The following is a 13,161-nucleotide window of genomic DNA, read 5'->3' as shown; positions in this document are numbered from 1 at the left end:
CTCACGAGCAGACATCCTTGAGCTCTCAAACGTAAACATGCGGAATCTAGTGGCTTATCATTGACTTGATCCCACCCGAGTTCCCACCTCTTTCTCAAGGTTCTGATGTTTTGACGACGTCTTCCACTCGGGGCAAAACTGCTTTGGTTCTGCCGAGTGTCGATTACCAGAATATCTTTGTGGTGATGTCCAGTAAATGGATCGTTATAAATGGAACATGTGCCATAGATAAAGAGAAAAACACCCCCTAATCAGTGTTTGACATAATAGTCTTTATGATTACAAGACTATTTTTAGTTGTAACCAGTTCAGGGGGTCACATTTCAATCAAGTCGGCCTTCATTTAATTTTCTCAAGAGGTAATTCTCCTTATGCTATTTGCACAACATAAGTTAATGCAAAGTGTTCAGTAAAAAATTTTTGTATTTTGTATTTTGTATTTCTGTTCTTCGGGGGCTGAAATTCCAACATTCTCTTCTTTGACTCAATTTGAAACAGGGCCTCTTTGTTTTTTCCTATTTTACCAGTAGTGGAGCCGCTTCTTTGTTGTTTTTTTATGATTTTCTCCTTCATTTTTGAGCTTTGGAAATCTGTCACTATAGGTTAATTGTAACGTTAACGTAATGCTGTCAAAATGTACTACTGGAAATAATTCACTTTTCACAACATTATCTGGAATTCTAAATATTTTGTGGATATGTGGTGGTACACCTTCAAACACAAAATGATGACAAACAAAAGTCATTCATGTCAGAAAAACATAATAAAGACATTTCAAGAGATAAAATCGGTTTGGGGAAAGATTCCCCATATATTCTTCTTCATAATATCAGCTCTTCTTCGCTTAAGGTTCAATCAGCTTCTTGCCTCCATCAACCCATCTTAAATACAGTCCCAGAAAGTTTTTTTGTTGCAGAAAGGAAACAAACGGCAGAATTAATAGAAATACAGCATCGGTAAAAATCTGTTGACTAGGCGGGCGTTCTGTAGCGTCAGGTTTTAAATTGCGTTTGTATAATTCAAATTAAAACCTGACTTGGCACAATGAGACTGTGATCTTGTTGGTTTTTCATGTTGCTGGTTTGTTCAGTCCTTCTCAAAGTGTAAACAGCTGGTCATGTGACGCGTCGGCTTGCCGGCCGGACGGCGGCGGCGGCGGTCTGGCCGTGGAAGGCGGGACGTCTCGAATCGTCTGGCTGCTGTAGTCTGTCGACTTGGCCCGGTCCTCCAGGAATCTATCGAACTCTGAGAGGGACGGTATTAATAAGAGAATCATGCTCCACAAAGGAGTGGAGCGACTTTTTGAAACTACGAACCTTCGCTGGACACGCCCTCGCACACGGATGACTGCTCGCCCGCCTGTTTCAAAACACAAGCAGTCGAGTTTCTGTGATGAATCACAAACACTGACACGACATTGAAGCATGTCAGGTGTCCCTCACCACGTCGGAGGATAACCACTTGTCAATATCGTTCTGCAGGGAGTTGTTTTTCGCTGGTGGCATCTAGGGAACACAAACATCAACCCATGGAACAAATATTTGTTTTATCTGTTGTGCATTGATGGTTTGTCATTGAATCAGTCTGTGTGTTGTTTTGGTGTACACACCCCGCCTGTGACCTGCAGCCTCGTGTCCAGAGCTCCTGCGAGACCCTCCACCGCGCCGGGGTCTTCGTACCTGACGCTGCACACACACACACACACACAAACACACACACCGACAATGAGGGTCTGTAGCTCGACTCAGTCCCACCAAAAAAAAAAGAGTGGAAAAATAAAATCTCAAACTGGCCAAGATGTAGGCCACATTACAGTCAGTCATGTGTGTAACTGACTCAGTAATGTTTCATGTACGCGTTTAATTTAACTGCTGCTAAAGTGCAATGGAAGGACCTGATTTTGGGATAATGGACCAGGATTAAAATACTCCTTTAAATTGTAAAAGAAATGTCCAAATAACACACTTACATGAGGGGCTGACATTGAAAATCTTGATTAGAAACACAGGAGAGCTTTTTCTGATGATTCAGAGCTTTAAATTACATGGTAAATAGGAAAATATTATTGCATCAATGTTCTCATCTGGTTAAAATGTAGGCTCCAAAGCCATGCACCAATCAGAAGTGACACTAGGACCAGCGAACCCTGGCACTTGTTAGCCAGTGGGATATAAAGGCAGCAAATGAGCACTTTGTAACTCTAAGCATTCATGACTTGATCAAAATGATAACTTGTGGCATGTTTCCAGTCCACAGAGTTCCGTATCCATCAAAAGTGGCTCGAGGAAGGAAAAGAGGAAACGTTTGCAAAAAGGGACAGATAAATACGAGACGAGTTGTCATGACGCGATAACTCACTGAATCACATTAGAAGCCGGTTGCTCAATATTTCACGATTTAAAGCGCCTGCAGAAAGCATGTCTGACGAGGTCGAATTCTAGGGCCTAAATGAATTTCTACGACATTTACAGTAAAATTATTGGCAAAACTACATTAAGTGCACCAAAACACTGTGAATATCGAACAGGAATACACTTTTTCCTATCACCTCTCAGCACCGCTCACCTTTTCCTCTGGTCGGCCAGCGAGCTGCTTCTGGTTTGGGCAAACATGTCGAACTCCTCCTCCTCTTCTGCAGAACACAGGGTCAGATTTCACTCACTGTGGCTGATTGGATGTTGTTCATTCACATTTTGGTAAAAAAGAAACCGTGAACTGGAGTGTAAAAAACCTTTTGTATTCATCACAAAATAATATGATTCATTGATGCAGCTCATGTGCTTTAGAAATGTCTCAGTATGTGATGTTGGGCCACAATATCCTGTTTTTCTCCCATCAAAAAAAAAAACAGCAAAAAACAAGACGTCGGTTACCAAAGATACACACACACGAGGATTATTGTGGTGCAACAAGCCTCGCACTGCTTGACTCACTGTGGTGAGCCGTCGGTTGGCTGGTTGTCGTGATGACGGCAGGCTGCGGCTGCGTGACGGCCGCGGGCTCGGGGTCGAGGTCGATGACGCTGGGGCTCGCCGTGCGGCTCTGTACAGAGCGCAGAGTGTGTCAACACGTCGCAGCCGCGTCGGCTCGCGCTGACCGCTCGAACGCTAATGAGACGGTCTCGCGTCGCGCGGGAGCCGACGTCACTATACCTGCGCCGTCGTCGTCGCCGTCGTCGCCTGAGCCTGAGCCTGAGCCTTGTTCAGCCGATAGAACCTGAGTCAGTGGGACGACAGTGTTCAGAAGATTTGCGCGCAACGTTGCGATCCACCCCGCCGAGTCGGGCTGCGGCAGACCTCTCGTAGCGGATGAAGGTGTTGTTGAGGTCGTCGTTGATCACGAGCAGCTCCTCGATCAGGCCTCCGTCCAGCAGCTGGGGGATGAGCTCCACCACTCGAGTCTGCATGCTCTTACATGTCGTGAACAGCTGCTGCTTGGACCAGAGGAGAGAGAGCTACGGAGGTCAATTCTTTCTGTCCGTTCCATTTGTACAGTGTGTATCTACCGTCTTATGTGGAGGCTGTGGTTTTGACGGTGGAGCTGAAGCAATTGAAAAGAAGTTTAATTCGATCTCCGGTTTCCCGTATGTGCGTGGATTTTGTGTCACTTTGTTTTGTGCGTTTTTGTACTTCTTTGTTTCGTGGTCAGAGATGTGGTTGCCTGGTCAAGGCCATTTAGTTTTTCTTTCTATTTAAAAAATAAATAAAATTTTTATTTATATATATATATATATATATATATATATATATATATATATATATATATGCAGTTTGGTGCGTACAAACTTTTTAACATCCGATTAAAACGCCCAGCTGACGTATAGTTTCATCTAATTATTTTTAAGTCTTTTCTCGTCTCTTGTCTGATTCTTGCCTCGTCTTTTTTAGGCACACCTGAACTAGTTTGGTCTTATCTGGTCTCATTTAGTCTTTTCTCCTGTCATCTGGTCTCGTCTAATTTTTTTCTGACACATCGAGCTTTGTTTGATCTCGTCCGGTTTTGTCTGGTCTCATCTAGTCTTGTCATCATCATCATCATCATCATCATCATCATCATCTTGTTGGTGTGCGAGTGTGAACCTGAGGAAAAACTGTCTGGTGGATTCACACGCAGTAAACGCACCTGCAGCAGGTCCGTGTCGTCTGGCTTGCTCTGTCCAGGAAGGACTTCGTTTAGCATTTCAGCCATGACGGTGAGATTCCCCCTCACCAGGGCCAGCTCACCTCGCAGCTTCTGTTCCTGTCGTGAAAAGAAAAGAACTGGTCAATTCCGCAGCACAGTTCAAGTCAAGTCCAACGTAAAGTACCTCTCTCTACCCGTTACAGCCAAAGCAATATTCTGCTGTTATATGTCGGAAGGTAGAAAGCAGAAATATACGGGCAAGAGGAACCATTCAATCTGCTCAAAGGTTTAAATTGATGTTTATTAGAAATCATCAATAAGACAGGCTTTACAAATAAAACCTTTTTTTTTTTATTTTTTATTTGAATTGCAAAGTTTAAAAGGATGGAACATTGATCTGTGATGTATATTGTATTTTGAAACTGAAAATGCATCAACGATGACAACAACCACATTCAGTGGATCTGAATAACAACAGACTGGTTTCCTGCGCACCCGTACTAAACTACTTAAAAACAATTATGTGAAATCTGTTTGCGCAGGAACTTCTTGCATGAGGATCAATGCAATTATAGCCTGTTCCAGTCTGTTGCAGGTTTGTCTGAATCTACTTTTACTGAGCTTTTTTTTCCTCTTCCCCTTAGCAATGAGCGCCCCGGGGGGAGGGGTGTATCTATGGCACACAGCGGTTGCCATGTGTGTGAGCCAAGAGATTAATTAGATCTATAAAGATCAGCTGATAAAAGCTAAGCTGATTGCAACAGTAAGCCCTATTTAACAGCAAACACTGTCATTAATGTGTAGAAATGTGGTGCTTGCAGTTTTCTGTGGCTGCGAGGAGGGAAAAAGAAAAAAGAAAAAACCCCACTAATTATGATTACCTGCTGCACCATGCTGAATTAGACCGAATGTAGTTGGAATTATTTCAGCATTAGCTTGGAAACCTTTTCACAGAGGGAAAGCGGTTTTCTGCAAAGATACCTGTGCTGCAGAAAGCGACGCCGGCCCTTCGCTGCGCCGGGCTGGAGGTGACGTACTCTGACTGGAAGCGCTGGAAGGAGCCGGGGGCTCTGACTGCTGGGTGGGCGCCGGGACGGCGGGCAACTCGGGAGTCCCGTTCTCTGGGATACTCTGCAGGATTAGTCTTGGTACATTACAAATATAAACGCAAGGAAAGCTGGAATGGGATCTACCTTACAACAAATGCAGCTTAAAGTGCTTCACATCAAAGAATTAGGTGAAAATTAAAAAAAATTAAAAATATGCAGTCAACAGCTCGAGATTCATTTAAAGTATATGTATATATATAAACATATAATAGGATTCATAGAGTCGACATGAAGTTGGGGGCGATATGTTCCTTTTATCACCAGGAATGTTACTGACCTGCTGCAAACTCAACTAATTAAATATCAAATGCTCTTTCAGTTATTTTCAATTTGTGCCAGTTACTCCTGCAGCCTTTTTTTTTCTCCTGTCTGTTCCAAATATTTTGAGACATGTTGCCACCGTCAAAATTCAAGATGAGCTAATATTTTCCTATAAAAGCTAAAACTTTCCAAAATATTGTTTTACATTTTATTAAGAACCAAAAATAGGTTGATGAGATTCTGGGCTTTTATCTTCTTTTTTTTGTGTGTGTGTGTCCTAACTTTGAATGGTGGTGCTGCTTGGAGTTCACAGAGTCTCACCCTGTTTGGAGTGTGGATGGGCGACAGAGCGTCCAGGTCGGTCATGGGGAACTCCAGACCTCGCTTCCGGAGGTCGTCGTACACGTGGACGACACCCGACAGGGAGGGAGAGCTGCGAAACGCATCGGCCCACGACTGGAGAGGGGAAACAAAAAAATACACGAGATGATTTAAAAAAAGAATAAATAAATTATATACATATATATATAACTGCTGGCTTGAACAAGGCGAGTAAGAGCTCCTGCTCATGATTTGCGGACATGGGAAATTTTTGCACCTTGTTGCAGCACTAAACGAGATTCTTTTTCAGGTATCTGTATTATTTTTTGATTATTAATTTTTCTGATGAAGTGTTTCTTTGTTGTGAGGCAGAGTACATGTGATGGAAAGGTCAACAGTGTCACAAAACAAAAGAATTACTATAGAAAATGACTACAATCGCAACATAAACTCACTAGTTTGATAGTAACGGGGTAGCAAACTTTCACGACAGCACCACTGATATCTTAAAGGTATAGTAGAGGATTTTCTTCTTCCGGGTGGATCATCAAAATAACTGGTCCTCCCAATTGTCAATCATTCTGGTGATATATGACGTAAGCCCGTCGTACGTGCCCGTCCCTGCGCGCAGCTCACTCCACACGGTCCTCATTATGCCGCTGGCCGACCCGACGCATTATTCTCGGACATTTTTACACAGTTTCACCCCCTCTGGTGCAAATCTTCTTGTAAAGTGAGCTTATGTGAGCGATGCCGACTTGTGACTTGTAAACAGAGCGTGCACGAGGAGAACTGGGCTCGTGCATGTCTCTCGCACGCGTTTTAGTAGGCGTTCCGTCTCGGGAGCAGGTACAGCGTTGCGCATGCGCATTTTTTTCAAACGGTGGAGACGGCGGTTCTTTCCTAAAATTCCTGAAAATCCTCCTGTATACCTTTAACAAAAGGTGTAAATAAAATAAAAAAAAATTTATCAGTTTCTTTTGTCTTTTCATTGGAATTGCAAATACTAATTCGTAGACAATTCTATATTTTTGCTGCATAATAAAACATTACTTCGCTTTAAAAAAGTTGAATCTGGTTTCTTTTACCAGTGTAATATTTTTCCACGTGCATCGGTCAGGAGACGAGACTGTCTTACTGACCACCACTGAAATCAACAGTGTAAAAACACAAAGTGTTAATCCCGCCCAACTTCTTGTAGTCTTGATGTTTTCTAGATATTCTTGAGGTCCTTGAGCCACCAGATCAATGAATTATCGCCAACTTGGACAATAGTGATTTAACATCTACATCACATGCAATCCTGTTTCATTTGACCTTACAGTTTGTCTCACGTGTACAACGTGTCGACTTCTTCAGACTTTATACAGAGCAGCACCTGCAATTCCATGATATGCAACATATAATGGCAATAAAGCTATTCAATTCAAGATCGTACAGATGTAAGGGTTATAGATAGTATAAGTATGAAGGCTAATTCTCTGACAGGATGGGAGTGAAGGGGTTAAGGAACAGTGAAGATAACGCTGCTGTAGGAACCCACAGACATAACAAGAGTTCAACTGCAGCAAACTTTATGATCAAACGGATTTCCCAACACCTGTAAAGTTTCTCATAATATGAAGTGAAAACTGGGTCAAGCCGTTTATAGGAAATGGAAAAATTAACTGACAATCATCCAACAGCAACACAACCTCCTGACACCAATTCACCGTTTCATGGTTTTTCTTTCATTAGCTTAATGATGAACGTTAACAAATCTACAGTAGACAGACATGAGATTTTGTCCATTTGTCGGTGAGCAAACCAAAAATATTTACTTCAGAACCAATAAAAATGTTCAACGTATTAATAAAGCATGTAATCGAATGCAATTGTAGCTGCTGAATATTTGTTTACTGTATACTATATTTACACACAATGCACAAAAAAAGTCACAACAACTCACAAATAGAGCTGCAGCTCAGTCACAAACTGTTTAACCTAATACCACACAAACTATTTCAATTTAATTTCACGTCTCTACCAAACGCCGAGCTGCCGTAAGACTTTATCGTCTTGTCTTTTCTTTCACAACGCGTTTCCTTTATGTTTCACTTTTCTCATGTTGTTGTCTGTAAGGTCTCTTGTTTTGAAGGTCTCAATTCAAGGTTTTCGGGTCACTTCAGTCTTACGATACGTCACGTTCAGGTGAAGCCTCGTCCTGCTTCATATCTCACATTAATGTCCGGGTTAGGGTTAGGTGTCAGTCAAGTTAAAGCTCCACAGCTCTGCAGCCATGTTTGTCTTTCTCAGGTTTATGTTCCACATCTGCGGTGTCATTTGCACTTCCTCTTACCCCAGTTTGCAGAGTCTCCGCCCTCCATGTGTCTCCGCCCGATTACAATCCAGTGTTGTTGTGACTCGCTGTCTATGTCTGTATGTCTGTGCAGTCGGTAGCATTTCTTAAACATTTTATTTGTAGGTTTTAGACGCTTCAATTGAAGGTCCCACAATAACCGTACACAATCTCTCTACCATCTTTTCCATGAATTTCCTAATTTAATAAGAACTATAAAGAATGATAATGTTATAGTTGGGCGATATTTCAATGAAGTGAGGAACTTAAAGATCTTTTATACATGGCACATGAAGCAACAGTCTCCTGCTGTATTAAATGTGACGAGACAAATATTTTTGATATATGGATTATTTATGGTGAATTTTCCATCCTTACAAGATGGAGGACACCTTTTTCTTTCACCCTCATTCAACTTATTCAAGATTTTGTTACAGTTATGAGAAATGTGTAATTGAATCATGTCTTTACCGAGTACAGCCTTTGAATTTAGTCTTTAGTTTTTAATATTAGTACTGATTCTAGAAGAGCAAGATCCACATAATGAATGCTAAACAAAACCCTGTGTCCTCTTAGCTTATAGCATGTGATTGTGATACGACTCCTAGTAGTTCTACACAAAGCTACTTTCAACAATACATATTCAGATGTATATTTTCATTTTGTTTATAGCTTGAATTAAGTTTAAAACTGATACTATATAATGACATTTCTATTCTGCATATTTCTTAAAAGGCCTAAAACCTTATGTGTATTGTGTTTATTTTTCCCGATTGTATGTTTTCATTTTCGTCTTTGGAAATTATTTTACCGATGTTCAAAATAAATCGTTACTTCTCCTTCAAAGTCGCACCTGTATGAGGCTGAGCACCCGGTCGTGCAGGGCTGTCGGCGGGTTGTATTTAGGAAGAATCGATCGAACCAAAACTCCTTCAACAAATTCCTGCGACGCCACGAAAACGTGGAAACGATGGCCACAGTTCTTCACGCAGGCCTCCAGCACCTAGGTGATCAAACCAATCAGAAAACATCACAAAAAATAAATAAATAAATAAAGACAGCCACACAAACACAAAGACTTTGACTTAAAGACTGAGATGAGTCACATAATTTGGCGCTGGAATTGCCCGAGGCCATCCAGAATGAGGATTACACCCCCGAAATGCAAAATCACTCACAGTGAGAGCCAACATTATCTCCCTGAAGTTCTTGTTTCCTACCACTCTCTTCTTAATAGCTTTGACTGCATCTCTGGGCCTGGAGAGGGAAACAATCCACGTTAAGTTATCGAAATCATTTAAGTTATCACTTAATAAAACAACAACAAAAAGAATAATCATTGACAAACAATACAAAAAGTAAGAATAAGTACAAGAGAAAATGTCAACAGTATAATGGCAAACATACATGTGAAACACTGATACATTGGACGTTGTGTGAAATGCAGACGTAAACAGAATGTAATGATTGGCAGATATTATGAAATCATATTTTATTTCCAACAGAACATAAACATCATCACTCAGTTATTTGTTCTGTGCAATAATAATCTGTGGTATTCAATCCAATCACTGCCAAAAACATTGTTTTTAGATGATTGTTTTGAATATTATTGTTCATATTCTTTCACTACTTTGCAATATCCATTCGTTGCTGCAACCTTGCAAATTTCCAGTGGCAAATACTAACTTGTATCAAATGATCACATGTTTAAACTGAGAAATTTCTCAATTTTATGAAAAGTATTAGCTCAGTTTGACTTCGATGGCTACAAGACAAATGGGGGGGAAACGAAACGCCTTCATCTACATTTGACACAGTATAAGAACTGCTTGAGGACTTAGAGATGGTACTACGACAAATTACTATATCTTCTTTCAGCATCCGAGACACAAAAGGGATAAGCAAATAACAAAGAACCCAGTATGAGCAACTCTTTACCCCTCGTCTGTCTCGTTGATGATGTCACATATCTCCATGTTGAGTCCCCAGTCCTCCGACTGCAGAGAGCCACAAGTAGCTCGCTCTGTCAACAGAGAGAGATAACCTGGTGAATTAAAGACTAATACAGACACAGTACAATGGAAATACAAGACATATATATCGTACGATGATAGAGTTTTATTACTTTGAGTTCAATTTTAGAGATCTGTGCAAGATGTGTATCCTTAAAATGTCTTATAGTTTTACTTATCAATGTTCAAAAGAAACATTAAATAGTCAGTAGAATTAGAGAAAACATCAATAAAGGCAGACGTTCAATTCGAAGGTCATCTGAGAATCGAACAAAGTAATGCTTCTTGCAATACCCTTCTGGACCACATGGGGATGCTGCAACACACTCAAGCTTCCTTGTAACACGTTCATTCAACACAAAAGAAAAGAAAACCCTGCATTGTCACAATGAAAATAATGGTGACTCATTACCGCCACCTAAAGCACACATGTGGTACTGCTCGAAGCGAACACACCTTTTGACATCATTTTACATTTCCTTTTGTTATGTGGAGTTTGCCTGTTCTCGTGTTCTACCTCTGCCTGCGTGGGACAATCCGTTTCCCTGTTGATATAATAGACGGGCTACTGTCCAGCTCTCTCAGCTGATAGAAAACATTACATATTTATCGAGGAAAGCTGAAATATCAGTTTCCCTGTCGAGGTTATGTTTCTGCGCTTACTTTTATGGACGTATATCAGCAAATTCTCATTCATAAGCACAGTTGAAAGACTAATTTTCAAAAAGAAGGTAACTCCAGCAGAAGCAAACGTACTATAGAGCACCTGAATGATGCTTTTAGCTTAATATATGACAAAATTAGCTTACTGTGCACACAAAACTAGTTAATGGCACATAAATTATTTTAAGCATTCACTCAATAACATTATAACCTCCTACTAATTGTATTTATTTTAAATAGCACATTGTATTATTGTAGAACAGTAGTGAGTTACCAATAATATAGAAGACATATTTAAGAGGTGTTGAAGCACATTTAAATTGTTTTGTTTTTTTAAAAACTAGAAGTGGAGAAATGTGGCTTTTTTTTCAGTTTTACACTGATTTGCAAGAAAATTTGATATGTGAGACTAACTCTAAAGTTTAGAGTGGTTAGGTTTTTATTTACTCATAATGTAGTGTGTCCTATGAAGACTGAATGGTTTTGATGTGATCTGTTAACAGAAGATCTTTTCAATGATTTATTTTTTGGTTTCGATGCCATCTTCTCTATTAATCTTAATTCGCGTTGGTTATGTCTAAATGTTATCGGTTAATTCATTTTTTTTAATGCTTTGGTCTCTGTTAATACTGTTTGTTTTGTGGTTTCATTTGAGGCTGAACTTTGTGAATGAAATTCACATCAAAAGCTCACTTTAATTGTTTAAAGGGGACAACAAAATGCAGATTAATAGAGAAGAGTTGGGAAAACAGTTGAGATTGTTTAGCCCGTTAACCAAAAACCCCAGATGCATGTTTTATAACAAACCTTGAAGGACTCTGCTTTTCTTTTCCCTTCAGCGGTTGCACATAAGTCTGCAAATCTCCCTCATTCCTTTCCACACTTGTGCACACCCTCAGCCTTTGCTCTCCCAATCCCTTCCACACTGCCTTGCCCTCCTTACATCCCCTCCCTCCGGCTTGCCTCCGCTTCATGTGACTGTCAGCTGCTTCTGTTCTGGTTCGCCTCTGAAGGAGCTGACATGACTGTGAGAAAGCGAGAGGAGGTGAGAGGAGGGAAAAGGGGCTGTGCAACACGACTTTCCCTGCAAAATCTTCAGGTGTCCTGCAGTACATCTGGATGCCTGTGGCCCCTCGTTTTCCATTCGTTTGACACCGACAGGGTTCCAAGTGCACCTCCCTCTGTTTCCCCGAGCTGTGCAGCTCGAGAAAGCCCCGCTGAACATGAAAAGTCACAGTTGTACACACGGTGTGAATTTGTAACCGAGATGAAACGCGTCAGTCATGGAGGAAGTGAGAGGAAACACTAAGCAGCCCCCTCGATTGGCGGAGGGAGCCGTCGCTCGACCCCAGTGACCAATCAGATGAGAGATCGAAGCGCGTAAGTCCCGCCTCCTCCACCGAAAGACTTTGTTTATAAGTTTATTATCAAGTATTTCGGGGGGGGGCAAAAAAAAAAAACAAAGCCAAAAAGACAATTAACTTCAAATTAGTGTGACATTTCTGAGATGTACGTTTAAAAATAGAGACGCTCAATCCAAAGGAGCTCGATTTCTTTGCATTTCAAAGAGAAACTACTGCTTACCGATTCTTTGACCGACGGGCGTGGAAAACGGGTTTCCGATCAGAAAATCCATCGTCTCCCCCAGTGAAAACATCCTGGATTATGACAGGGCTGCCCCTCTGAAAAATGAAGCGATTTGACCAGTTTACAGCGTCAGAAGTGCAGTTTTCTTATTCTTCCGCCGCTGCTGCTGCTGCTGCTGCTTCCAGGGTGCCGCTGCTCAGACGCACGCACCGACTCCAGCAGGGTCACGTGAAGCCTCATAGAGCCAGGAAATAAATAACAGACACAAGGCGCCCTGCACCCATAAAATCACACACTTCATTCAGATCTCACATGCCACAAGTCATGCCAATTCTTTTCGGAACCACAATAAAACATGCGTCTAGAATTATTTCAATATTGACTTATAGATGATTGATAATCTTGAGCAGGGGTGTCCAACATAAGGCCCGTGAGCCCAAACTGGAGCAAGAGGCTCCATTCTGGCCCGCCCAAACCGTGGAGCAAATTTCTAAGAAAATACAAATACAGACATCAGTGATGCTGCCATGAAAGGAGGTGACCTCAAAGCATTAGCCTCAGTGTGAGTTTGTAAAAAAAAAAAAAAAAAACATACAGAATGTCACTGCTGTAACAGAAGTTTTTTTTTTCAAAAATTCTATTCTGCACTACAATCTTTCATTGAGATTGGCGTTATGTAGAGATTGTAGTAATTCGGTTGTAATCGTTTCGTTTTTGTGAAAATATAGACATGTTGACCACATAC

General features: G+C 41.1%; 1 protein-coding gene across 1 annotated transcript; it reads right to left on the bottom strand.

The window, feature by feature from the left end:
* Positions 1–842: 842 nt before the first annotated feature.
* LOC308149052 (target of Myb1 membrane trafficking protein) lies at positions 843–12,593 on the bottom strand. The gene is made up of 15 exons (XM_080520693.1): positions 12,414–12,593; positions 10,093–10,177; positions 9,330–9,408; positions 9,005–9,154; positions 5,814–5,948; positions 5,104–5,253; positions 4,123–4,239; positions 3,297–3,430; positions 3,153–3,216; positions 2,934–3,042; positions 2,566–2,632; positions 1,610–1,685; positions 1,443–1,505; positions 1,317–1,359; positions 843–1,245 (listed from the first exon to the last, which is right to left on the bottom strand). The coding sequence occupies exons 1-15, from the start codon at positions 12,484–12,486 to the stop codon at positions 1,097–1,099; spliced, it is 1,494 nt and encodes a 497-aa protein (XP_080376819.1). The 5' UTR covers positions 12,487–12,593; the 3' UTR covers positions 843–1,096.
* Positions 12,594–13,161: the final 568 nt, after the last annotated feature.

The sequence above is a fragment of the Blennius ocellaris genome (assembly GCF_963422515.1).
Source record: "Blennius ocellaris genome assembly, chromosome: 3".
NCBI classification, from domain to species: Eukaryota; Metazoa; Chordata; class Actinopteri; order Blenniiformes; family Blenniidae; genus Blennius; species Blennius ocellaris.
This window is presented reverse-complemented; position numbering and strand designations above follow the sequence as displayed.